General features: G+C 42.0%; 1 protein-coding gene across 2 annotated transcripts; it reads left to right on the forward strand.

Moving 5' to 3' along the window:
• Positions 1-8473: 8473 nt before the first annotated feature.
• Positions 8474-26873, forward strand: LOC306746166 (serine/threonine-protein phosphatase 2A 55 kDa regulatory subunit B gamma isoform; the record flags this gene model as incomplete). 2 transcript variants are annotated; one of them, XM_079229038.1, is made up of 9 exons in its annotated part: positions 8474-8549; positions 18003-18100; positions 18430-18598; positions 19433-19545; positions 20401-20578; positions 21406-21570; positions 22661-22830; positions 25561-25652; positions 26579-26873. In XM_079229038.1, 9 exons carry the CDS (start codon positions 8474-8476, stop codon positions 26871-26873), a joined length of 1356 nt encoding a protein of 451 aa, XP_079085164.1. The 2 variants fall into 2 exon arrangements, with proteins under 2 accessions (XP_079085164.1, XP_079085163.1); XM_079229037.1 differs by lacking the exon at positions 8474-8549 and adding an exon at positions 11647-11728.
• Between the last annotated feature and the right edge of the window lie 895 nt (positions 26874-27768).

Consider the following 27768-nt stretch of genomic DNA (forward strand, 5'->3'; position numbering starts at 1 on the left):
ATGGGGTAACCCTAAGCTGAACCACCATCAAATTTGATCAAAAGTGAATACATGGTCAAAGTCAATTTTATTTAAGTGTCTTAATGTCAGAATTATAAGTCACATTTTAGCTTTGTATTAACTGTATTGTAAATGACTGGATATAATTATCCATTAATGAGAAATATTATCTACTGTTGTATCGAATAACCTTTATGTCAGATGACTTCAATAATGTTCCCTATCAGTCAAAAGTCACTGAACATATCTGAGCACCTTTTCCTTGCTTGAAATGAAAGAACTACAAAATAATGTTTTTCTTAAAGCCAATAAAGAAAGTCCAGTTGTTATTAGATTTAGACGTGGCATGCGGAGGTAGGATAGCACGTCTCTTCCTTCAAAGTTATGCTTATGTACCGGCAATCTCCTCAAACTTTTTTTCTTTTTAAAGTTTATTGTAAAATGAAAACGTGTTATTGCAACTAGTACATAACCGTGTTGTTAAAGAGGAACTATTCTTCTTTTTTTCTCCATTCTGTTTTTGCAAGGTACAATTAAATGATATACGACAAAATATGTATTTTCTTTCAATCGGTCATTATTGCATTGTTCAGTACAATCGAACATTGTTGCACCATTATTTGCCAGACACCAGGGGGCAGTGTCGACATACACAAGACTGACAGAAATGGATTTGGACATCATTGCAAATAGATTTGTGATACAAGTGTTGCCATCAGCATGTTTAACCATGTGCCCTATATTTGCAGATCGTTTTCCCTGATGCATGCACTGCCATGCCACATCTCTCATGGTCTATAAGCATGTGCTGATAAGGCAAAAATCTGACTGTGAGTATTTGAGTCCTTCTGGTTACTGTGTTAGCCTGTGCAAAACCTCATTTCTCTTCCGGCAGTTTGGCCTATAGCAATCACGTTTAACATTATCATTTTTACCTCAGTCCCTTTTTGTTAAAGGATAGCTTCATTTGTGGTGTTGTTTCTCATGAAACTCTTATTCTCATGCCCTTTTGTATGACAAGTCAGCAGTCCCTGTAATTCTCCCTCCTCTCCACATCAGCCCTGAAAACATTCCATCCTAATGTGATTTAATTTAAATGATGGGGTACAGAATCCACATTCAGCTCATATTTGTTATTAAACTTGGGTTTCTACCATAGTTACAGTGTAATATTTGTGTTTCCACCATATATACAGTGTTTGCTCTCTGAGCTGCAGCAGAGGGATAGTAACAACCATTAAATGCCATCCTCAAAACACTGTAACTCTGATAGATGGCCACTTGATTTATTGTCTCAGGACGCTGAAGCCTCATGTAGCTTCAACTGAGGTGTGGTTCCCTGCCCGATCACTTTACACAAAGGTCTTGAGAATGTGGGATGTGTCGAGGTTGATGAGACATTTGTTCCCGTCTCTCACTCTCCCTTTCACACGCACACTCGACTGCTGAGAGAGGCTTGGCTGAGCTGTGGCCGTGTATTCCCCAGGCTGCTGAGCCCTTGGTTTGCTCATTGAAAGATTACATTCAGTGACCCCCTCTGGTGACCTCCCCTCCCCCAAAGGGCACCTGTTTCTGTCTCTCCCTCTGGGTTTTACGCACACAGTTATAAAAATTAAATTGTTTTCAGGAATGCACAACTAAAGACCAACCCTACACTGGGTCTGGGAATGGGTACATGTCTTACTTAGAGAGTTTTATGTTTATGGATTCACAGGTCAGATCAGGACAATGTGTGTATGTGAGTGAACTGCAGTTAATGTGGAGGATTGAATCCCCACCAACTGAAGCTGGACGCTCTTACTGACCATTAAGTGAGTATACTGTGTAAGCACTGTATTTATGTGCAGATGGAAGCCTAAATCTATATGCAGATTTGGGTCTCAAAATAGGTGTATGTGTGTATTCATAGGCAGAGGTCACGTAGGCTTTGCAGTGTTTTCTGTTTGCATATTTGGTTATGCGTAATCTCCTTTCTGCTCTAAGCAGCTTTCCCCCGGGGGGCGGAGAGGCAACAAATGAACAGTTGACCACGTTGGAAGGACAGCACATGCTTTACATGTATGTGTTAAAAGGGACGATGTATAGATATTTTATATATTCACCCATTCAAAACAAAGTTTCTGGTAATTTACTCACATTTTGCTTACAGCTACTGGGCAAAATTTGATGAAATAATTTGACCCAAGTATAATGGCTGCATAGTGATTTATTGTAATATAAATTTGACCTTTTTTGTTTGTCTTCACAGTCGGCATGTAATAATTATAATAACTATATCCCTGACGGATAACCATGTCCTAGTGTTTATCAGGCCACAGTGCTATCATTCTGTTTTCCAGCAGGGATCAGGCTATAATATGCTCTTTACCTTTTATGTCACCATGTTTCAGTTTATTTTTCGAACCCCCGAGGCTGCTGCTTTAATTTGCCAGAAAAAAACACACAATTTCAACCTCCTGCCATTCCCTTGCCCTCGGCCCACAGAGTGATTCCATCGCCATCCAATAATCCTCCAGGAGTTAAATTACCCTCCTGACAACCCAGTTACTGCACACTCCTCCCCAAACATGTCATATAGATGTTAAAAAAAAAGAGGAAATATTTCCCCGACGCAGCTGGAGATGTGTTTGTACATGCGTACACCTCTCTGTCTTTTCCATTTCCCATTATGCTTCAGTGTGTGTTTTCATGCATGTTATGGTTGTATTTATGTGTGTACACGTACCTGTGTGTGTGTGTGTGTGTGTGTGTGTGTGTGTGTGTGTGTGTGTGTGTGTGTGTGTGTGTGTGTGTGTGTGTGTGTGTGTGTGTGTGTGTGTGTGTCGGGGCTATAAGGGGTTTTGTGTCGCCCCTAGGCTGCTCATAATCTACCCAGTCCCACCACTCCCCAGGGGCTGTGGTTTCATACTGGTTGCCATTACTGTAGTGAAACCCCCCTTTAGGGGATTACGGCGCTGTCGCCCGCTCAAGGCTCCGCGTTGATCCATCGTCTGCTGACTGTATTTAAGCACTCGCTTAATGTGCTAATAGTGTTAGACTGGGGAGACGCTGCTGAGCTTTTAACTTTCATCTTCTAAAAGCTCTTTGTCTGTTGGAAATGCTGATTTCATGGCTGCCGCCTTAAGTCCACTGGTAATCAGTCAAAATCACAAAATATGAAGTGAGATTCTGGATGTAGTTGTGACACGATAGCGAGAGCTTTTTGTCAACGACGCTGAGGGGATTGTTTCACTGTTATGTTAGGCATCCAGTTGAGTGTAGGGACAACTTTCCTACTCAGACTGTGTGTGTGTGTGTGTGTGTGTGTGTGTGTGTGTGTGTGTGTGTGTGTGTGTGTGTGTGTGTGTGTGTGTGTGTGTGTGTGTGTGTGTGTGTGTGTGTGTGTCTCTCTCTCTCTCTCTCTCTCTCTCCAAGGAGCTGATGAGAAGTCACTGGGCCACGGTTACAGGGTTGAATCTCCCCCAGACAGAGGGGTGGGCTGTTTCTCCTCACATTTTGGGGGTCACAGAGCATGATGGAGGGCTGGAGTGGGAGTACATTATCTTTCTCCTTCAGAGTTTCCTGGGTTTTCCAAGTGTGTGTGTGTGTGTGTGCGTCTGCACAGATGAGAGTGTGTTCTCCACAGGCTGCTCCTGGGTTGCTAAGCAACCCTGTGTCTGCACATTGGAGTGGGGGTGGGAAGGGAGAGAAGCACCAGGTCAACAGAGACAGACACTCGCAAGCATTGCTGCGTCTGATTGGACACATCGGTGCTCCTGATGAATGATGCTGATCATTATCGCGTTGACCGGCTGGAGACCTTAATTGTGTCGGGGGCTCTAAGCCCCGCCCCCCCTCTACAGAAGTCCACTCACTATCAGAAATGAGCCTGAGAGTCTACTTGTTATCTGCTCAGCGAGAGATGGACTGTCCAGTGTTACATTTATTTTCGGTCTAATCATTTTGACATCCAATTTATATAAAATAATCAATATATACTCCAGTATTACTCTCATAAACAATCAGCAGTGAGGAAGGGAACCAAATTCACCAAAGAGCTGATTCTCAAAGACTGGAAGACGCCTTGTTTCAAAAGATGATCACAATAATTGATTTCTTACATTTGGAAAACTTCATTTAAAACACTAAGCATCAGTTTCCATGGGACTTTTTGAAGCCTGCCTGAGAGGACTTGCTTTTGTTTATCACTATTAACTAAGATAATAGTAGAACATATTAGTTATAGCTCCTCTTCCCCTTCTTGTTTATGTTCAGCCTCAGAGCTATTTGATCCAGCACATCCTCCCCTCTACTAAAAGGGTCTTAAAGCATCACGTGTGCCAACTTGGATGTTGTGGTTGATTGTATCGGACCAAATGACAATAGACACCTGTGTCCCCAGCATCTCTACTGCAGGAGATGATGCAAGGACACAGTGCAGCTCAGATTCCCCCGAGGGCAACGGGTCCAAGTGACGTTGGAGACGGTGGGCGCTCACGCACCACTGTCGTCAAGGAAACGGGTCCAGTCCGAGGTCGAGCCTTCACGGCTGAATGGCAGACAGAAATAAGTCCGGTCTCACAGACCCCCAGGTTCAGGCTCGGCAGGTTAACAAGGATGATGCCGTTGTGAAGTTGTAGTTCTACCTGCTGTAACTTCCTGTGCCTCTTTTTTCTAAGATGTCATAAATATGGGATTTCAGCCCCCATTTGAATATGAATGGATTTTCAAATTGTGTACAATTTTTTGAACTGTTGTTCACTTAATGTACTCAATAGATTGTCTTTGTTGTGGAAACTCATCGGGGAGCATTTTCATCTTACATAGATATAAAGTAAAACAACTTCAGCTGACTCTTAAAGAAGATTCTGCCACCTAAATACAATGGGCTATTGTTTCTTTGTGAAAAATAAAGAAAACTATTTAAATTGACTGATTTGTTTTTTTCAGCCTGTAAAGGTATTGTTTGTTTCAGTGCCACATTCGTTCATGAACCCCGTTGTTCATGCTGTGGTGTTGCAGGTTACCTGCCAGCACCAAACTCTCAGACAGCTGGTTAGAGAAGGTTAGACATTCAGTAAACTAAAGCAGAAAATGTGTCTTCTTGTCGGTTGGTGGAGGACAAGCCAGAGTTGAATGGTCAGTGAATATTGAACTTAACATATCGTAATGTGGCTGAACATTTAACGGTATCTAACTTAATAGGCAACCTCAGCATATAGCAATGCAAACGGTTAAAATGTGTCGTGACTGTTTTGGAGCGAGTTTTTCTGCTTCCAAAATCAACCGAACCTGTTATAGTTATTGTACTGACGTGGGTTTATGCATTACACACTGCCGCTAGCGCTCTATGGGTTTAATATGAACGGGTTAGACCTCTGGCCAGTATCTATGCTATACAAACATTAATCTGTGACGTCACAGCAGCACATTGTGTTTACTATTTCATACCATGACATGATGCTTTATGTCTATTTCATATTTAGGTGATCTAATGGTAAGTGATATTTAGTGAGTATTACTGTTATTGATTAATCTATACTTTTTGTTCAATGTCTTTAAACTGCTTGTTTTGTCTGAACAATAGTACAAAACACGAATACATTGACATCAATATAAAGTGATATAACAGAAACACGCAAATCATAATTTTTAAGAAGTTAGAACCAGCTAATGTCTGGTACTTGGACTCACCTCTTCACCATTTCAAATTTTCATTCTTAATTGAGTGAACAACAAATTGACCAGAGAAATTGCAAAATAATATACTTTATTCAGCACAAACAGACCTTGATGATTGCATACAATATCTAAATGTGTCTTTACAGCTTTAGCCAACCTAGTTATATGGAAGCACGTTAAAGAATACTGGAAACAATACAACATTAGTGTTGTCTTTCACCTCTCCCTCTGCTTTGGGTTTGGCAAATGGGTCAAATCTCACACTGATGGGCCCGTCAGAAAGAGCTAAACACCAAACCTTATGGGTTTATAGATTTAACCAGAGGGGGGTTTTGGTGGCATATGGTTGGGGTGAATGGGTAGAGACTTGCAGGTAGCACAGTAGCTATATATGGGTAGCAGTGGGTGGGCTTAGGAGAGCTTTGTGGTGGATGTTAGGCTGGTAGGGGGCAGTTAGAAGGGCAGATATGGCAGTGGAGCGTTGCCCATCATAGGGGAGGAGTGGGTGGGGGAGGGCCATGTTGGCGGTCTTGGAGTAAGTCAGATAAACAGCTCTTCTTGTTCCCTACTGTGGGGGTTAGAGCCTGGTGGCAGACCGCCAGCACCAGTGATGGCACCAACTGTCACTGGCAGCCCCTCACTCCTCCGCCACGCTGGCTGAAGCCTGTGTGTTGGTGTGTGAATTTAAGTATTGCTCTTCCAGTCTGTAGTTATTTCTGGTCCCTTCTTCTGCGAGGCAATATGGTATTTATCCAGATATTAGTATGAGTATTTTTTGTTATGTGGTATGTACACTCTTTGTTGTACTGTATGTTGCAATATGCCAACTGATATGTAAAGTATGGGTGAATCAATACCATAAGTCCAATAATAAGCCTTATCTTTAGCCTATATGAACAATAACAGAAATGATTAACAGCCTGATTGATTGGCAGAAAATGAATTCTAAAAAAATATATATATATATATATTCATTGTCACAAGCAAATTTTACAGATTTCTGAAATGTGAACACTTGTTAGTTGTTTTAGTCTTCTAAGTAAATAGTTAATATCTTTATTAACTATCCCTCCAGCTCAGGCACTGTACATTTTGACAGACTGAATGATTAATTAATAATTCAACAATATTGATAAATAATCAATAATATTCAACAGGAGTGATACTAAACAAGTGATCTGTTTTCAAGTCATTTGCTGGTGACATATTCATTATTAGTATTATCTATGATGCGTTTTCCTTATAAATAATGACACATGGCTTTTAGCTTTTACCTTTAATCAATATAGAAATGGTTTGACATTTTAAGAGATAGGCTTTTTCATTCTTATTGAGAGTTACTTTCATGTTCTCTGTATTAATATAGCATACTGCAGACTACAGGGTGAACCACTGTGTGTGTGTGTGTGTGTGTGTGTGTGTGTGTGTGTGTGTGTGTGTGTGTGTGTGTGTGTGTGTGTGTGTGTGTGTCAGTCAGTAGTGTGCTAATTGAATTATGTCAGGTGAGTCCTGTAGTAGTCACTGTACCACAGTTCATACTCAGCACTCAGTCAAGTGAAACGGTCCTAATTTCATCCGCTCTCCGGGACTCTCCTTTCTCACCCTTAATAATCACAACCGTATAAGATACTGGCAGTTCCGCTCTTCCACCCACTCCATCCCTCTGTTACTTTTCTAAATCAAATGTTCAACAACACAAAAAACACGTAATTGAAAACCCAACAACACCTGATCAACAACAGACAGAACATTTTTTAAATAAAGATAAAATAAGATTAACTCATCCTTCTCTGTTTCTCTATCATGCTTAATCACCTGCAGTCAGTGGTCAGGCAGATCTCAGCTCCGTGAGGATTGGCTGTGCCAAGGAGTGGGCGGGGCCTGCTCTGATGCATCACACACGTACCAGCGCAGCAGGACAGATTCTCTCTCTCACTCTCCCTCCCCCTTTCTCCACCTCTCACTCTGCCTTTCATACATACGCCAGAGCGCAGACTGCAGCAGAACGCAGGGCCAGTGGGATTTTCCTCCTCGTACTGGAACAGCTGAGAAACCAGAGAGACAGTCACCCTGCTGAGGAGGAGAGAGACATTATTCATGGAGGATCCACTGAGGAGTACCTGACCCACAAGCTGCCGATTGTGTAGGTGAGTGAGGGTTTGTCCCACTGTATATGTGTGTGTGTGTGTGTGTGTGTGTGTATGTGTGTCCATGAGTGTGAGTTCACTGCAGAAGCAGCAGCATTGCAGATACACCGACCAGGGGCTCTGCTCATCCCTCTCTCCCCTCCCCCCACTCACCTACTCCTCCTCTTCATCTCCTCTCTTCTCTTGGAGTATTAACAAGTAGAGACTTTGCCCATTTCGGAGAGCACATGACTGTGTATTTAGTGTGTGTTCGCAAGAGTAGCATCGGTCAGGCCACACCTGGACTCAGCAGCTGCAGAGTGGACACGGGGTGCGCTGGATTTTTCTTGCCTCACAAGTGATGTGTGCTCTTGTGAGACACAAATCAAGCTCACCCCTGGTGAATTCTGAACTGTTCTCATATAATCCTCCTCCGGCAGGTTTGCATCTGGCTCTCAGCAGCAGTTGTGTGGACTCCTATACACGCACCCATCCCTCCTTTGGGACCGGCCCACTCCCTCCTCATTTAAGGATAGGATGCACGGCTCTGTGCCCTTGTGCTGAGGAGGCGTCTGCGGGCAACAGTATGGGCGCTGTGCTGGCCGGCATCCCCACCACCCCCTCCACCACCGATCTGCCACCATCACGCTGCCCCACCGAGACGGGCGCTTCCCCCAGCCCCGCTGATGGGCGAAGACACTGACGCCACCCCGACGCTCAACCACCGCGGCTTCCTCCCCGACCACAACTATGTGACTGAAGGTAAGAGCATGACGGGGGAAGCTCTATGTGACTGTATGTCACAAAGGGTTGGTTTAAGTGTGCCGCCGTATGAGTGTGTTTCTATGTATTGGACTTCTGGAACGTGTGTGTGTGTGGCAAAGTGTGTGAGTCTGCAAAAACAAGCTCAGGACGGCTTCCTAATCCTCTGTAAGCTCTGTGTTGATCAGACAGAGTTGTAGACAGAGCAAGCAAGAACTAGGGAGCACACACTTTTATGCAAGTGTTCCTCTCCTTCCCTTCTGTGTTTTTGTTTGTTTATGCTCTTGTAACCACTTTCTTACCTTGTGTAACAGCTATTTAGTCAAACTGCAAGGAATAATTGATCTGGCCTGTGTCAGAATGTGTGCATGTCTCTGTTTGTGTGGGAGAATAGTTATTTTTCTGTATCAGCAAACATTTCCAGAATTCTGTTGTACTCATTGCTCTGCATGTCATCTTTCACATCAGGATAGAGTCACACACTTGCATGGTGTCAACTTGAATATAGAGTATCGCCTCTCAGACGGAGGAATGTTCTCAAAGTCCAGTACAACACAAGCTGTGCAGATTAATTAATTATTTTGGTTTGTTTCATAAAACAGATGGATTATAACCTTGGATAATACCCCTTCTGCTAATCTCAATTACACCACTAATCGCACCTGCACTCGAGCTTCGCTGTGTGCCTTCCTGCCCGTCTGTCTGTCCCCAATCTGTGTCTTACACTCGGCTCATGTTCGCCACGCCTCTTAGACCACAACAGCGGATTATCATTTGGGGGTCATGAATGTGTTGCAAGTTCATTTATGATCCTCGTAACACTGCAGAAAGGGAATTATGCTTCTTGTGTCTGTGCACTAATATAATATCCCTCGCACGGAAGCAGATACTGTCGTCAGGGGAGACCTGTAGTGCTGCCTGTTGATTGTATAACTGCTTGTGTGCGCATACAACGTTTTGTATTGAGACAGAAGAATAGACCTGTCTTTGTTTGTCTGAGCGTGTGCATATCTTTTCTTATACAAACAGCATATGAGAAATACGTGTCTTTGTCCGTTTCAGAGGAGGATTTTGATGAGTTCGTGGCAGAAAATCAGTTTTAACATCCATCACCGACCAAAAATTGTTGCCGTGGCAACAGTCCGAGATGATAAACATGCCACTTTTCATGCTTGGCCAATATGATTGACAGGTCGTCTCCACCCACCAATAATGGCAGTATTAATTATTCCACACATCTCAGGCAGACACAGACATTATTCAGGGTGAATTGCTGATGAGCTCACGGCGAGGTGAACACACCACTGAGCACCATTGGTCTGACAGGGATGTGCAACACATGGACTGCCTGAAAATAGATAGTTGCAGAAGGATAAGTACAAATTGTGCTGTGAAAAGCAATCTCGCCTAATTCCCTTAAAGACCAAAAAAAACATAGTTTTCCATCACAAATAAACAAAATGAGTCATTACCTGCCTCCTCTTCTACATCCACTCCAACCCCCTCCACCTTTCCTCAATGTTCACCCCATCCCCCGTCCTCCTCCCCATTTCCATCCCCCACTGCCTCCCTGTCTCTCCCTTTCCCCATCGGTCCTCTAATGCAACTCGCAGCATTGCCCGGTGCTGAAGTGGCGCGTCTGCCAAACAATTATCCAACATGCTCTGGAGGCTGCTCAAACACAATGTGCCTCTGTACGTGTGTGTGTGTGTGTGTGTGTGTGTGTGTAAAAGAAAAAGACAAAATGAGGTGGTGCATGTGATTTTATGCTTGGATGTACTTCGTTAGCTACTGTGTCTCCATCTTTCTTTATTTTCTGTCTGTGTTGCATTCATATTCATGTCTGTGTCCTTGAGTGCATACTGTGTTTCTTTTTGTTTGCTCCGGTCTGCGTATGTATGTATGTAAGTCTGACTGCAAGGGTTGTGTGTGTGTTTTTATGTGTGAGTGCGCATACCAAACACTGTGTCTGCAGATCTTCCCGTGGGGATTCCCCTGCCCTTTAACTCCTAAAAGGAAGGGATGCTTAACCTCCCTCTACCTTGACCTCCCTCCTTCTCCCCTCCATCTCTTAATCCCTTCCTCTCACTGCTTTTGCCCTCCTCAATATCTCCCTTTGCTACACCCTCACCTCCAAATGGAGCAGCAATGGGTTCAAGGATGGATGAGGGAATAATAACAAGAGTTATAAATTGCATTAAAATTCTGAAGTTTTACATTATTGACAGTTTGTAAATAAATAATTTATGACTGATCCCATTTGATAAATAATGCAAGCACACAAACCCCCATAAATATTGTGCCCCATATACAAAAGTATCAATTTTGTTAAGTAAAAACCTTAAAATAGTAGATTTGTAAAAACAACATATAGTATGAATACAAATTCTACATGTAACTCTTGAAGTAAAATGTATGCTAGTTGGCAGCTTCTTCCAATATCTTCTAAAGTCTTAATTCATATAATTTGAAACTGTATTTCTTTGGGTAGTTCGATTGTTGCTCATACCAACGTGGCAGTTTATTAATTGCTTTGGGCTTTAGAAACCTGTGATGAGCAGATGTCATTATGTTTGGCTTAACTGACAGGTTAATCAATAATGGAAGTCATTATTAGTCATCATACCCTTATGTAAATAGGTGAGGTTTCACCAGCTCTCACTGCTCTTTTCGTCTTGTCATTCACGTCTGGGGAAATGTGAGCGCTTTGGACACTTTGTGTTACGTTCACCTGCACAACTTAATATGAGAAAAGACGCCTCTTAAAACACGTTAAGACTCTGTCCCATGAGCTGTCTATCTCTGTCCGTCCTGCATGTTTTGCTCTGCCTTCCTGCCAAAGCCAACATGTGAATACATCATGTTCTATAGATTCAGACTCTGGTGAGTACTCATGGCCAGATGTGGTGATGCAGTAACTCAGTCCCTATACCCCATCCACCCTCCCTGGTCCTTCCCTCCGTACCCTCTGCTCCTCCCTGTTGCCCTCCTCCCCTTCCCTCCATCCTTGCTCCTCTTGCAGGGCTGCTCCTGGCTATAGCCTGAAGAGCTCCGCCCATCCTGTCCACCCCTCTCCACCCTGGAGTCTTCCCCCAGGATGTTGAGCCCCATCCAGGTCCTGTGCTCCGACATCACTACCCTTTCTCTGGAGCCCGAGCCGTTTGCCTCTTATACTGAAGGTGTGTGCTCTATCCTCTTCTATCCCAAAGGTCACATCTGTGTCACACAGTTGTGCCACCTGACCCCAGTGTGAGATACGTGTGCGACTGTAAAGTGGGTGGTTGAAGGTGACAGAGTGTGTGCGTGTGCTCGGATGAAGTCATCAAGTGTGTGTGTAGTTTGAGCAGGTGAATTCTTACCTGAGTCTGAGAGTTATTAATATCTTTAACATCGCTTTGTCTCCGTCTGTCTCCCTCATCCTTTCTGTGTGTCTCTATTTTTGTACTTTCCTCTTTACTTTCGTCTCAGTCTGACTACTTCAGTGTGGATTGTCTGTGTGGGTGTGAGTGTGTGATTTGATTTCTTTAAATAGTTTGACCAGACGACGCCCCAGCTCCTTCAAAGCATCTATCTCACTTCTACCTCTATTTAACATGGAGGAAGACACACACACACACACACGCACACACACACACATACACACACACACACACACACACACACACACACACACACACACACACACACACACACACACACACACACACACTCACTCTCTCAAAGCTGTGTACACTCCTCTCAACCTCTTCAGAGAAATGCACGATACATGTACTGTGCACATGTTTTTGCTATCAGTTCATCTACCGGTTATTTTATCCATTTAAGATTAATTATGTGCTTTATAAAGTGCCTGAAAAAAAGGAGAAACTGCTTGTTTTGTCTGACAACCCGTCCAAAGGTATTTAGTTTGCTATCATAAAAGACCAAATAAAGCACCAACAAATGCACATCTGAGAGAACCAGTGAATTTGAGGATTTCTGGCCAAAAAACACAAGAATTTATCAAATATCATCATAGTTGCAGTATAATGTTCTTTCTGCCGACTTATCATTTCAGCTCTGCACACGTCCGCACAGAAAGATAAGCATGGCAGCGTAAAAAAAGAGAGAGTTTTCTGAATATGGGATTACGTTTCAGTATTTAAGAGGCGTCGACACATAATCTCAGATTTCAGTGTCGTCTGAGTTATATTGGGTGTAAACCAGCTAAGCTCATAATCTTTTTTATGTTACAGTCTCACAAATCTGTTGGAAAAACAAATTGATTTTGATAAAAAATGAATCACAGATTCCAGCTTTGAGTATTCATGCAGCTAGAAGACATCTTTGCAGCGAGGCAAAGCAGGATTACAGGTGTATCTCACACACGTGGAAACTGCTTTGGTTTCTGATTCTAATGGTTTGTGTCTATAACCATTAGGCTCATACCAGCTCTGCTCCATTGTACCGATGTGTGTTTGTGGAGATGTCAGGTTCCCCACTGTGCTGAGTCAAAAGCACTTCTCTCCACACACGTGAACCTCTAAACAAACACATGCACCATTTTTTTTTAGATAACTTCAAAACTGCAGGACAGGGATCAATGTAAAGTCTCCCTCCGGCAGTCTCTCCCCCCTTGTCCTTCGTTCCCTTCTTTCCCTTCAACCAATTTATTTCTCTTCTGGGTAATTGAGTACACACACTTGTGCACATGTACACAGAAAATGTGGGGTGCACACAAACATACACACATCTCCTGCTGAGCGGTGCCTTGTCCTCCCTTTTAAGGCGTGTGTGTTTTTGGCTTGGCTTTAATGGTCCGTGTTTATCCAGTCCTAAGATATCTATAATTGGGACTGTAGGGCGTCTGCTCCCCTCTCTCCCTCCCTCTCTCTCTCCTTGTAGTAGCCTTTACAAAAAGAAAGGAAATCCACCTCCCTCTACCTCCACCCTCATCTATCCCTCCTCTCCTCTCTGCATTGTCTAATGTTGTAGCCACAGACGAGCACTAATCAATAGCACTATATAATACAGGATGTCTAAAACTAACAATTATTTTCTTTATCAATTAATGAACCTATTGTTTTCTTAAGTAATCAATACATTTTTATAAAATTTATAAAATATCACAAAATATTTTAAAATGCTATTCACTATTTCCTGAATGCCTAGATGTTTTCTTCAAATTGCTTTTTTTGTCCAAAACCCTGAGATATTTAGTTTACTATCACCAAGAAAAGCAACAAATCCACACAATTGAGATCTTAAATGTCTATTATCAAATCAGTTATAAAAATTGTGGCAGATACATTTTCTGTAGATCAACAAAGATATTAATCGACTATTCACTCCAACTCTATCTGTCAGTTATTGTCACTGTGTAGTCCCCTTACATTTTCCATGATATAAATCAGAGGAAAACTGCAAATTGTCGAATTTAAGAAGCTCCAACCAGCAACAGTTTGGCATTTTTGCCTAATAAATGAGTTACAGAAATGTATTTTCTGTTGATCAACGAATCAGCTCTCCCCAGAACCCACTTTGATCATTGAGAAGCCGATGTCCCCGTAAACACCTCGCAGTGCATTTCGTGTTTGGTGTTCATCACCTGTGTCTGTTCTTTATGCTTTTTTGTATCATTGGGTTCATTCATGTTTGTGGGTTGTTTTGTGTTGATATATATATATATATATATATATATATATATATATATATATATATATATATATATATATACTGTACGTGTGGGCGCATGCACTTGCAGTCCCAGTGTGTTCCCCAGCTCCTGCAGTGTGGCGATGAGTCAGACAGGCCTGCTGATGCTAATGGATGTCTGTGGGAGACAGACAGTGCTAGCTTGCTATACTGTAGCACACACTTCCCCACTGTATTGACTTACAGCTTTACAGCCACACACACACACACACACACACACACACACACACACACACACACACACACACACGCACACGCACACGCACACACACATACATATTACATACACTGGCCAGTGGTGCCTCTTAGAGAAGAGCCATATCGCCCATGATACTTCTTGTTTCTGCTGTATTTGTTTGAGTTAATAGAGGTGTATTTTTCTGTAGTACTCTTCTAATAAAGGTCATCAGAGATACAGAGATGCAGCTTTCAATGCGCACATCACATAATGATGCACAGTAAACATGCGTGCTAGAGACTGTGTGTGTGTGTGTTTGTGTATTAGAGTGAAAGAGTGAAACAGAAACACAGAAAGGGTTCAGGTTGTGAACAGACAGAGGATGAGAGACAAGAGTGTGTGCTCCATATTTTATTCAACTCAATTGTGTGCCGCGCCTGTGGGTTTTGCTTAGCTTTGCTCTTTCTCTGTGTTGTGTGGAGACACAGTTATCTGGAAATGTGTTGGGTGCGCCAGACTCTCTCTCTCTCTCACACACACACACACACACACACACACACACACACACACACACACACACACACACACACACACACACACACACAGTCTCTAGCACGCATGTTTACTGTGAATCATTATGTGATGTGCGCATTGAAAGCTGCCATGGTGTGTGTGTGTGTGTGTGTGTGTGTGTGTGTGTGTGTGTGTGTGTGTGTGTGTGTGTGTATTTCACTGCATGTGTAGGGGTCATCATGTTAGCATATGCATTCATTATCTGTGTTTCCTCAATTTGGACCTTCCCCTGGTATTAATTTAGCAATGTTTGTTAGCAGACAAAACTGCAGTGCCATAATTGTTTTGCAGCACTCCTTCTTCCTGCGAGGATTGGATTGATGAATCCCACTTCCTCCTTCACCAGTGTGCCATATACGGCTAACTGTTACGAGTACTCATGCTACTGGTTGGCTCAGCCTGTTACCATGGCAACCCCTGCTTACCAAAAGCCCCATTCACCGCCTCCGCCCCAGCGCCTTTTCCCTCCACCTCCTTTTCCATCCTTTCCATCCATTCTTCCACCACCACCAGCAGCACCACGACGTAGACGTAGCATACAGCCAGAGGGAGGGAGGGAGAGAGTGAGAGAGAGAGAGAGAGAGAGGGAGAGGGAGGGAGAGAGAGAGAGAGATGAATGTGGATAGACAACCAGGAAGAAAATGAGAGAGTGAAATGGGGCAAAAGAGAGAAACTGGGGAACAAGAGATGAGCGATGACAAAAGAGCGTGTGGGGGGAGAGGGATTGAGAGAAACCCTGAGATAGAAGAAATAGATTGAAATTGAAGAATAAAGGTGCAGCAGTGAGATCATGGAACAGTGCAATGACTCGTAGAAAGATGATAGGAACCAGTAATATATGAGGTGTGTGAGGCACACAGTGAATAAGGTAGTGTGTTAGGGTAGTCCCTGCCTCCCCTCATCATAACATCTCTCTCATTCTCTCTCAAGGCCACCACAAAGGCTACAGCTTGGAATCACATCGACTCTCAATAAATACACTCTCCACCCTCTATTTTTTATTACAGGCAGTGCTTATTGAAGGCCGCGTTCTTTTCATCAAATCAGAGCTCAGTGGACTCCTTTGTTGAAGGCTTTAGTCTGACATGAAATTTTTTTCAATTCTAATCTGACATTTTGGAACATGGTATCTGATTGTTTGGTGGTGCAGCAGAAGATTTACGCGTTATAATTTTTTTTACTTTGCGGTGCCAATGGAGGCCACAATACTAAACCAGTCATAATGCACCTTGTTGATGAGCCTGTGAGACCTGATGAGACCTCGTCTCGATTACCTTGAGAATGTTTAGAAAACAACTGTAGGTTTTGTTTTTAGGTGGCATAGATTTTTTTTATTTTATTGTCAGCATCGGGTAGTATATATAAGTAGTCGTTTTTTATGTTCCATCAGACAGAAATACATGCAATAATACTTTAATCTTCTTCATGCTAGGTTATCATTTATGCTAGTCTAGCTTAGCAACAAAGTACGTTGCGCAAGTTACATGAAGCAATTGTACCTTATATGTTTGTTATAAATACTTCCATTGCAGCAACCTCAAGACATATCAGGTCTTCAGTAAAACAAATCCAAACAGTGCAATGACTTTGCAGAGTCTCTTATTGAGTTTGTCCTGATTCGATGTGAGGTCCCGGGACAGGGATGTTATATGTGCACAGATTGTAAAGCCCTCCGAGGCAATTTTGTAATTTGTGGTTTTGCGACTGTCTGTCATTAAAACGGTCTTTATATTTACACGTGTGAAGTCCAATCACAGATTTTAAGCTTCACAACTCAGATTAACATTCAGTTCATTTGTGCTTGTAAACAGACTCGACTTGTTTTGTTCAAATAAATTAGATTTCACAGTGAATGAGAAGCATGAATGTAGGAAGATGACATAGCAGGTCAATATATAAATAAATATGGGCCTGCATTCATTATTTATATGCTTTTTTTAAATTTATCAAGTCATGACTGTGGCATTTTTTTAATTTAAAGGCTCAACAGACTACCACATAATTTAGGTTAGCTACATCTCCTCATACTATGCCACATCTTATAATTACTTTGAAAGAGGTTTATCCACAAATATGTTTTCTCCCTCCAGATCAGCTCTTTTGGGAAAATTGATATTTATAAATAAAACATACATCTGCTGTACAAAGGGACGGTGAAAGTTGAATTAGAGGACAGACGGGCAGGGAGAAGATTACGTACACTGTTAAACCAGATTCAAGCTTCAGATATCGTGCTGGCATGCTCTTCATTGGACTTTATTGTGTGATGCATCACTGAAAGCATCAAGCCAGTAAATGCTAAGTGCTTCACAACGTCCTTACACCTCATATCCGTGTCAGACTGTGTTGGTTCGGGGACACAGAGCTTGTGAGGGGGGACATTGTTGCAAAGATGCAAATGAATGGCCTGAACAATGATCTTTGAATAATATTTAGCCGCTAATGGAAATGCACTATGAGTTGAGTTTGCACTGCACATCATTATTTGTATAGACACGAACACACGACAAACTCAAATGACACTGCAATCTTGTGTACTGGAACTGTCACATTGTGCGTCATTGTGAATATGTCACCCTGAAACACAGATAACACCTGTGACTAATGTGAAACAGCTGTGTGTGTGTGTGTGTGTGTGTGTGTGTGTGTGTGTGTGTGTGTGTGTGTGTGTGTGTGTGTGTGTCTGTCTCTGGTTTTCTGTATGTTTTGACGGGCAAATATGTACTGTATAATCTGAATTCTCTGAAAGTTTAAACACAATTGCAGAATATTTGTGTTATTAGTGACCAAATATGGTTTTATTCTAAACATTGATTTGCATATTTCAATCCACCTACATGTTAATGCATTGATTGTTGCCAAGTAAACAGATTATATAGATGAATGATGATGTGTGATCAATTAGCTGATGGCTGCTCCTTCTTCCTCTTTATCTACTGTTCTGTTCTCTCATGCTACATCTCTCTTTCTCTTCCTCCATCTTTTCCTCGATGTCTGTCGCTCCCCAGCTGACATCATCTCCACTGTTGAGTTCAACCACACTGGAGAGCTCCTGGCCACAGGGGACAAGGGGGGCCGAGTGGTCATCTTTCAGAGGGAACCTGAGGTACACACACACACACACACACACACACACACACACACCCTCACACACACACACACCACTTACACTCATACACACAAATATACCATTTTTCATTCCCACTGTGAGAGCGGTGATGAACGCACACTGTTCCCCTCCAGCTACAGTCTGGATTGAATGCTAAATAGTTGATACTCCTGATGTGTCAGAGAGTGTATCGTTACAGCTGAGCAGGGTTCCTGCTATTTTTGTTCACGGGATCAAAGTGACTGCTAGCTGGCTTTGGCCCAAGGTGTTACACTGCACTGTGATTGTATCCCCACATTTCCATGTACCTCCTTTTCTTTCCACAGAGCAAGTTCTCTGAGCCCTTCTCCCAGGGAGAGTACAATGTCTACAGCACCTTCCAGAGCCATGAGCCCGAGTTCGACTACCTTAAGAGTCTGGAGATCGAGGAGAAGATCAATAAGATCCGATGGCTGCCTCAGCAGAACGCCGCACACTTCCTCCTCTCCACCAATGGTGAGAGACCCCGCACACAGAGGCATCTTATAGAGACCAGGAAGAAGTAGTGATGTGCCTGGTTGATAGTTGGCAGGGAAAACACTTTGAATGATTATGTTCCGTCTGAGTTACAATAGTTTCTCCCTTAACAACTGTTTGAGTGAAAGGTGTGGGGGAGGCAGTTGAAATTTAGACAGTTATTTGAGTTTCTTAGGTCAGAATGCAGAGTTTCCTTCACTTAAAGGGAGAAGAGTCGCCGCTTGTGTTGTATCATATTTCTGTAGTGCAATAGGAGTTGGTCTGCCTTGGATAAGTGTTTATGGCTATATTGGAAGATACATAGATTTTCCCTGAGCGCCTTGTTATTGATTTATTTAAGTACTATCTTATTTATGATTGAGGGTATGACAAATGTAAGACCTGCCTCAGCAGTTGGGTGATGCTGCTGGAAAGCTTAATATATTACAGAGACTTTCTGTGTCTGTCAGTGATGATAAAACAAAACCTCGCTGTTTGCTCATTTAGAGTTTCAGAGTCCCAGCTGTCTTTCAGAGCTGACAGTTTAAAGTGCGCTAGATTATCTTGTCTATTCAGTCATTTATTTTGGGTTCAAGTGCATGGGGTCTTTATGCTAAAATCTTAAAACAGCTCTTTTTTGAGAATTTATCAATTTGAGTTGAATATTCCACATCTAGCCTCCTCTTATTTGTTTAATCACATCTAAGCTAAGATCTCTAGATAGCTTCCTAACCTTAACGCCTATCAACAAACACCTTTTATTAAGTTGTTACTCTCTTAGATTGAATATGTTCTTATCTGATTGCTTAATTAACAGCCCTTTTTGATTCCCAGATAAGACCATTAAGTTGTGGAAGGTGAGCGAAAGAGACAAACGGCCGGAGGGGTACAACCTGAAGGATGAGGAGGGTCGCATCAAGGACATGTCCACCGTCACCTCCCTACAGGTACTAACTAACTATCTATCTATCTATCTATCTATCTATCTATCTATCTATCTATCTATCTATCTATCTATCTATCTATCTATCTATCTGTATATCTATCTATCTATCTATCTATCTATCTATCTATCTATCTATCTATCTATCTATCTATCTATCTATCTATCTATCTATCTATCTATCTATCTGTATATCTATCTATCTATCTGTATATCTATATGTATATCTGTCTAAAATCTGTCTGTCTCTTTTAGACACTAAAACATTAATAAATGCTGATTGGTTGTGAAACATAACTGGGTCAGTGGGTACAGATGTGTTTGCATGTGCAAAACTGGGTCACTAGCACAGTGGTACATGTGTGTATGCAGTAGTGGGGGCGGGAAAGCACTCGTTTTCCAGCTGTACAGGACATCTGTAGTACTACTATTGTTGTGAATTTCTGGTAATATGTACGCATTGTGACCGCGTGACGCATGTATAGTATGAGTATATGTATTTATATGGTGGCGGTGCTCCCACAGCGCTGTATGCAAATAAGGACACACATTTAAGATGTGTATAAAAATGGAAATAATCTTTTGACAAAGAAATTGTGTTTTAATGCAAATGCAAAGATATGAAAATGCAGCCAAATGAGCTCATGCCCTAAACTGGCTCTTGATATTGCTATCAGGCAAGCCGGTTAGGGTTCCAGCAATAATGTGTTATTGATGTCAAAAGAAGTAATTCATTAAATATTAATTCACAATAGAATGGAATTATTTAAATGTAATCTAATCAGTCAGTATCTTCACCATCTGTCTTCTCCTAACCAGTGACATAGGAGGTTAAACTGCTCTCTCTTTCTGCCCCTAGGTGCCGGTGTTGATGCCCATGGACCTGATGGTGGAGGTGAGCCCGCGGCGAGTGTTTGCCAACGCCCACACCTACCATGTCAACTCCATCTCCGTCAACTCCGACTATCAGACCTACATGTCAGCTGATGATCTGAGGATCAACCTCTGGCATCTGGACATCACCGACCGCAGCTTCAGTATCCTTTGTAGGTTGTCGAGTGCATCAATCGGGAGGAGAAGGGAGGACAAAGATACATCACCACACATGCACAAACTCCTATAAAAGCAAGAATAGATTTATTCAAGCACAAGGGCACGGATAATGAATGCATACACTAACACATAGACTCTTACACATGCTCAACAATCAATCCCTGCCCACACACACACACACACACACACACATTTACACACTCCCACAACAAACTCCCACATCGCAAATCCCACTTTGTTGTATAAAGACATGCACAAAGACACACAGTGTTGGGGGAGGGGAATATTATTCTTGAGGAGTGAAAATGTAGCTTAATGAATAATTCAAAGGTTGCATAAATATTTCAGCCCCTTTTTTGAGTTCTAATCCAGCTCAATAGGACACAGTACAGTCACACCCATGACCCAGGATTTATGATATTGCAATTTATCTTAATATGGAATTACTTTTCTCCCAACAATCCCCCCAAGATACATTTAAATTGGTTTGCTTTATTTCCTCTATAAATTATTTAGATTGTGATGGTTATGTATACATTTACATATACTACATTTACATATAGTGTGTGTGTGTAGATTATGAACTTGTGTGGGTTTCCACATGAATTCGAACATAATCTAATTGGTTTCTCATTGAGACAGTCATTGAATATAATTGATGAATGAATGAATGGCTGAATGACTGAATGAATGCATATGTACAGATAGCATGGTTGACTGTAGCAAGTAAAAAGAGTTCAGGCTAAAACAAACTGCATAGCCTTGGGAAGTAAACTGTCTTTGTTGTTCCCTGAGCGACATTTTCTCTCAGACATCGTGGACATCAAACCAGCCAACATGGAGGATCTGACAGAGGTGATCACAGCGGCTGAGTTTCACCCTCACCACTGTAACCTGTTTGTCTACAGCAGCAGCAAAGGCACCCTGCGCCTCTGTGACATGAGAGAAGCAGCGCTGTGCGACAAACACTCCAAATGTGAGTTAAGCTGCTGAGAGACGGAGTCACACACGTTATGTTTTCTTTCTCCTGAAGCATCTTTATAAATCACAAATGTCTCCTGCTGATAGGTTTGCATGTTTTAGCCTATGGACAGGTTTTATAAGTTTCAAAATATACAGTCTTTAGATATGTTAGTGGCTTGGCTTCAGGATTGTAATGTTGGTCAGTCGGTCAACCCACCACCTTTGAAAATATTGAAATATTTTTAATATAACTATTGAACTATGGAATTTGGTACAGACATGCGTGGTTTCCAGATCCTAATTACTTTAATCATCCCTGATTTTTCCTCTAGTGCCACCATGAGGTTCACATGTTTGTTCTGGGGGAGATTTCTTTGATGAAGAGAAATAACATTTGCTGCACGCATTCATGGCCGCTGCAGGACAAATTGGATCCCCTGACTTTTCATTTAGCTAATGAAAATCAACTGGCAGAGACTTGCTTAAAACCCCTAATCCATCATAGTGGATTATCATTATTAGTTTGCTTTTTTTAGTGTATGGTTATGTAGTTAATAGCGAGGATTTCTGTAGTAGTGATTTGACACTACACACAGTGTATTCAATTTGAAATGTTAATCAACTGAAACCTGAGATTATTGGAAAGTAAATTCTCTCAAATCAAACATTATTTCACCATTTTATAAAATGTATATCCAATGCAGTACCATTACTATAGAACACGGTTAGTGTACCCCAAAAAATTGCTGTTCTTAAACAGCAACAATTCAACTCATGGCACATTTAGATTGTCAAGGAATGTACTTTTTGTTAGTTATGTATAAACACCTGCATTTATATGATTTCTTTCTTTGAAGAAGATGTCTCACTGTTCTCTTGTGATATGTGCTGATGTTTGAACACAGAAGCATTCAGACAAAAGCACCACAGACATATAGTCATCACCTGTAGGGTCTATTTGCCTAGATTTCTTTCTCTGTACATGAGATAAAGACACACATACAATCACCATGTGACACACTGTGTTTCAGCCTGGCTTGACAGACCTCCCCCTCCTCTTCCTCTTCCTCTCTCCCCCTCTTATTCTCTCCTGCCCTCTCCAGTATTCGAGGAGCCCGAGGACCCCAGCGCCCGCTCCTTCTTCTCTGAGATCATCTCCTCCGTGTCGGATGTTAAGTTCAGCCACAGCGGTCGCTACCTGCTCACCAGAGACTACCTGACTGCCAAAGTCTGGGACCTCAACATGGAGAGCAAGCCCCTGGAGACATACCAGGTGTGTGACTGGGGACCCCGTGGAAAAATCATGAGGGAGTGTGAAAATACAAAAACATGAGAGTGGATATTTTCTCTCAGGCTCAGCTGCTATGATATGATTCCTTCTGGCAGGGGCAAACTGACTCCGGGCAAGTTGAACTGATCAGTAGTCGAGGAAGCACAAGAACATTTTCTTTTTTAATCCACTCATCTGTTGAGTCACTCCACTCTTTTATTCTTGCTGTCTCAGTTGCTAACCTTCAGTCATAGCCGCCAACAGCTTCTGTAACCTGACAATATTACTCATTCCAAAACCACATGCTGCTGCAATAAAGTCCTTGTCCATTATATTTTTTACATTATTTTATTTTAATACATAAACCAACATTCCAAATCTCTATTAACTTAAATGACAACGCACGTGAAAACAAATAAATCACTTACACACACACACACATTTATTTTTGTTCTCTCTTTAAATTGTATTTAACATTATTGATATATTATACCTGGATTAAAATGTATTTGTCCACATCTGTTGTGTTATTTATTTAATCCAAAAGCCAACACAAACATAATCTATTTGAATATACAGATTGGTTAAAGTGCATTTTGTCATCATGTGTAACATAAATGTTTTACATATTCCTTTATAATTCTAATTGATCTTACTTTTTTTTAAATAAGATGTTATACAATGTTGTTCTAATTAATTAATCCGACCAGTTTTTAAATGATGGAACATTTGGACTCTTCCTTTTTGAACCAGCCCATTGACATTACCACTATATTATTTTTGCCTATCTTTGATTCAGTCATAAGTCATAAATCCCTCATAGACTTAATTTAGGTCCCTTTGGAATACAAACCTTATATTCCATCAAGCTTATCCTACTATGCAGGAAGCAGAGTGCATGAAGAGTTCATCTCTCCAGTAGTGTACACTTACACTTTTTCCTTAATTTGTCTGAATCCCATGCAACTTAGTTCAGATGCTGGTTGTGTGCGTTTATTCTTCTGGCACCGTCCAGTCCAGAGTTGGTGCTCTGATTCTTTCAGCAGAGCTCTGCTACCCAACTGCATGTTGAGTCGTGTATTAAATGTTCACCTCTGCGTCGTGTTTGTGACTGAAATCCCCGCTACTCACTGTCTCAACTGGAGACAGAAATGAATCATGGGAAGAAGGTTGTCTCTCGCAGAATCACAGTGCTGGATTGATTAAGAGCCAGATAGTGTGCTTCTTCTCCTTATCAGTGCAGAATCACCAGAAACCTTTACACGTGTTTAACTTTTGTTTGTCAGATTAACACGTGCGTGAGAACAGTAAATTGTCATAATGCCGTGCTTGTGGTATAGAGATGAAGTGTGCTTGACGTGCTGTTGAATAGTACACAGACAAAACTAAGTACCGGTACTAAGCTGATTAAAAAAAAGCTTTTGTTTGCATGCTATCCTTCTTATATCCACACTACTACTTTATCTCACATGCCACTTGTGTCAAGTAGTTACAAAAGGCCACACCAGCTTCTGTTTATGCATCCATGTACAACTGAAGTACAACTTCTCTTTTCCGTGTGTGTGAACATGTGTGTGTGTGTGTGTGTGTGTGTGTGTGTGTGTGTGTGTGTGTGTGTTTGTGTGTGTCTGCCTGACGTGTGAGGGCCTTTGAGGATGCCAGGAGTGGGAGGCCAAGACGCACTGGAGCTATTTATAGTCCGAGCCTCCACTCATAAAGTGAAACTGGAAGAAGGGATACCTTGCACAGTGCCCGACACCTAGATCTGCAATGCAGCACGGGGAGGGAGGAAGAGTGGGGAGGGAGGGAGAAGAGGGGTGAGGGTTTGGGAGGGAGTGTGATGAGAGGAGGAGAGAAGAATGAGGGTAGAGTGTAAATGAGAGGATGAGAAAGAGGGATGGCACAGGTTGAGTGGAGTAAACTGAGGGGAGACGAGAGATATCAGGGCTATACTCTACTTATTTGGGAAAATGTACAATCGTATTCCTCCTGGAACTTGAAAAATATACACAAATCCATGAGAGTTAAGGCAATGTGCTCTAAATCAGAGTTCGTGCAGACTGGAAAAATTATATATATTTATCTTCTGACACTGTATCATTTCACCCTGAGCAGAAAGCACCCACAGGAGAAAACAAAAATGTCACCTGGTTTGATGTACAACTACGAGCTGACCTCAGCTTGACTATTTATTGATCTCGAGGCGACTATTGACTGCAGACTTTTTGCAGAATGTGAAAATAGAGGGCTTAATGCAGAGCACGGCGACTGGAGGAAGGTGCATATTTCAACCCCTTGCATCATAGTGCTGACACAGGCGGGTGCAATGAAAGCACAAGGGAAAAGTGTTATTAGTCAGTGTCTGTGTGTGTGTGTGTTTTCACATGTGTGTCTCTACTATCATGCCCTTGGTGGCTTTGGATGTTAATGGGTTTACTGATATGGAAAAGGAGTTTAGATTAAAATGTACTGCAGGCCCTCATATTGCTCAGGGCTGGTGTTGTGTCTCATTAGAGTTGTCTTCAGGGAGGTTTGTGTTACAACTTGCCCACATTTAATGTGTTTTGACTGTGCTGAGCTTCGTGTGTGTGTGTGTGTGTGTGTGTGTGTGTGTGTGTGTGTGTGTCTTCCGCTCACTCTATTTATAGTCGACATAGAGAGTCGATACCTGGTAGTGAAGCAGCTGTGAACCGGACTCATTTTAATCGTTTCTATGTGTGTTTTTCCCTCCAGGTTCACGATTACCTCCGCAGCAAGTTGTGTTCCCTTTATGAAAACGACTGCATCTTTGACAAGTTTGAGTGTGCCTGGAACGGCTCGGACAGGTACCTGAAGCGTCTGGATGTGTCTTGGTGTTTTTATACTTATGATGACTAAATGTACCAAGATGAGAACTTTACCCATGAAGTTGTAGTTGCTGTTTAATCCGCTGATTTGTTGAAATATCCCTCTGTGAATAATATTACATTTGAAAATGCAGCAGCAATATGAAATACGAGGTTGCTTTGGATTATACATATTCTTTACTGGGAACCGTTTTCATAGGAACTATTTATTCTAAAAAGTATTTCCAGTAACTGTTGATAGCAATTTCTATCTGGGTTATCCAGCGTAACCAGGATATTGTTTTTTTGAAAAGACTTACTTTTGAGTTTTTAAATCCCTTTGCTAATACCGTGAGTCAGTGGTTGAATGTAAATAAGTACATTTACTCAAATACAATACATTCTATAGTTGTATGCTACTCTATAGTTATACTTTAGCCCAATTCACCAGTTTTAATGCAGTACATTTATTTAACAGCCATATTAGTTATTTTATCTTTACCTTATGAAAGATGCATCATTCTAGATTCAGTTACTTCACAGTAAGGGATACATTCTGCAAAAGTAGTACTTTACTTTATATGCTTTTAGCTGATAATACTTTTGTACTCTTACTTTAATTAAATGTTGAATACAGCACTGGATATTTTTATGGTCCAGTATTGACACTTTGAATCCAGTGGATAGATCTGAATACTTCCTCCACCATTGATGTGTTTACCTCACATTAATCTTAAGTATCTTAAAACATATCAAAATAAAACTGTTATCATCTCCTTTTCCTGACACCACAATGTAATGTCTTTTTTTTTAATTTGGAGGAAGTGACCCTTTACTTTTAGGTATGTGGTGGAGGGGATATGGTTGGTTTAGGAAGTTCATGTCCAGACCGTAGCAGCTGATCATCTCTCTCCTCCTCTTCTCAGTGTGATCATGACCGGAGCCTACAACAACTTCTTCCGCATGTTCGACCGCAACACAAAACGCGACGTGACCCTGGAGGCATCGCGGGAGAGCAGCAAACCCCGAGCTGTCCTGAAGCCACGGAGGGTGTGTGCCGCCGGGGGGAAGCGTCGGAAGGACGACATCAGTGTGGACAGCCTGGACTTCACCAAGAAGATCCTCCACACAGCCTGGCACCCGACTGAGAACATCATCGCCATCGCCGCCACCAACAACCTGTACATCTTCCAGGACAAACTCAACTCTGAGTTGCATTAATGAAGGGATGACAGTGGTGGACACAAACAAGTTTACACCTGAACAACATAGCTATGCCAGAATGTACACATTTACGGACATACACACACAGGAATATGCCTACCACACACACAATCAGAAAACACACACACACACACACACACACACACACACACACACACACACACACACACACACACACACACATCTAGGTCTACTTTTCAACACACTCCCTCACTTCCTCCCCAGCCTCCCAGGACTGAAAGGACCTAGAAAGGGCTAGAAATGGAACATTCTGGATTACGGATAATGGATTATGGATTGCAAAATTGTCCGAACTGTGGATTTCTTGATTGTTTACTTCCGGATTGTGCTTGATGGTGTGTTGATTGCTACAGCTCAGCTTCTGAGGGGATAAACCCCCTCAGATTGGAGAGACGTTTACATATTTTATTTTTTTGTTCTTCAGGCTCTTTTGCTTTCTCCACCTCCTCCTCCTCTCCCTCCTGTATTTGTGTGCTCGAGCGAAGCCTATTCTTATCCCTTGCCCACTGTTTGTGGTTGTCAACCAGTGGCAATGATGAAAATTGGGGCATTTATGTAACTGGCTGTTTGTTTGATTCAAATCAGCTACCCCTCTTCGCCACCCCTCTTCTGTTTTTGTAACTTCTTCTCAAATTATGTTTATGATGGTAATTATGATGACAATGACAATAAAAAGGGATACATATGTAATGTGAAAGGATGAATTCAGGACCCTCTCTCCTTAACCCAAGTGCACCCAGACGCCTCTGAGCTCAACTGGACCTCGTTCAGTGAGGTACAATATTTGCAGTCCTGCAGATAGAAGCAAAAGTTACACCATGGCCTAATATGAGGACACACACTCATATCCGTTCCATACAGTGTGTTTCGG

Source organism: Taurulus bubalis (genome assembly GCF_910589615.1).
Source record: "Taurulus bubalis genome assembly, chromosome: 13".
Classification (NCBI taxonomy): Eukaryota; Metazoa; Chordata; class Actinopteri; order Perciformes; family Cottidae; genus Taurulus; species Taurulus bubalis.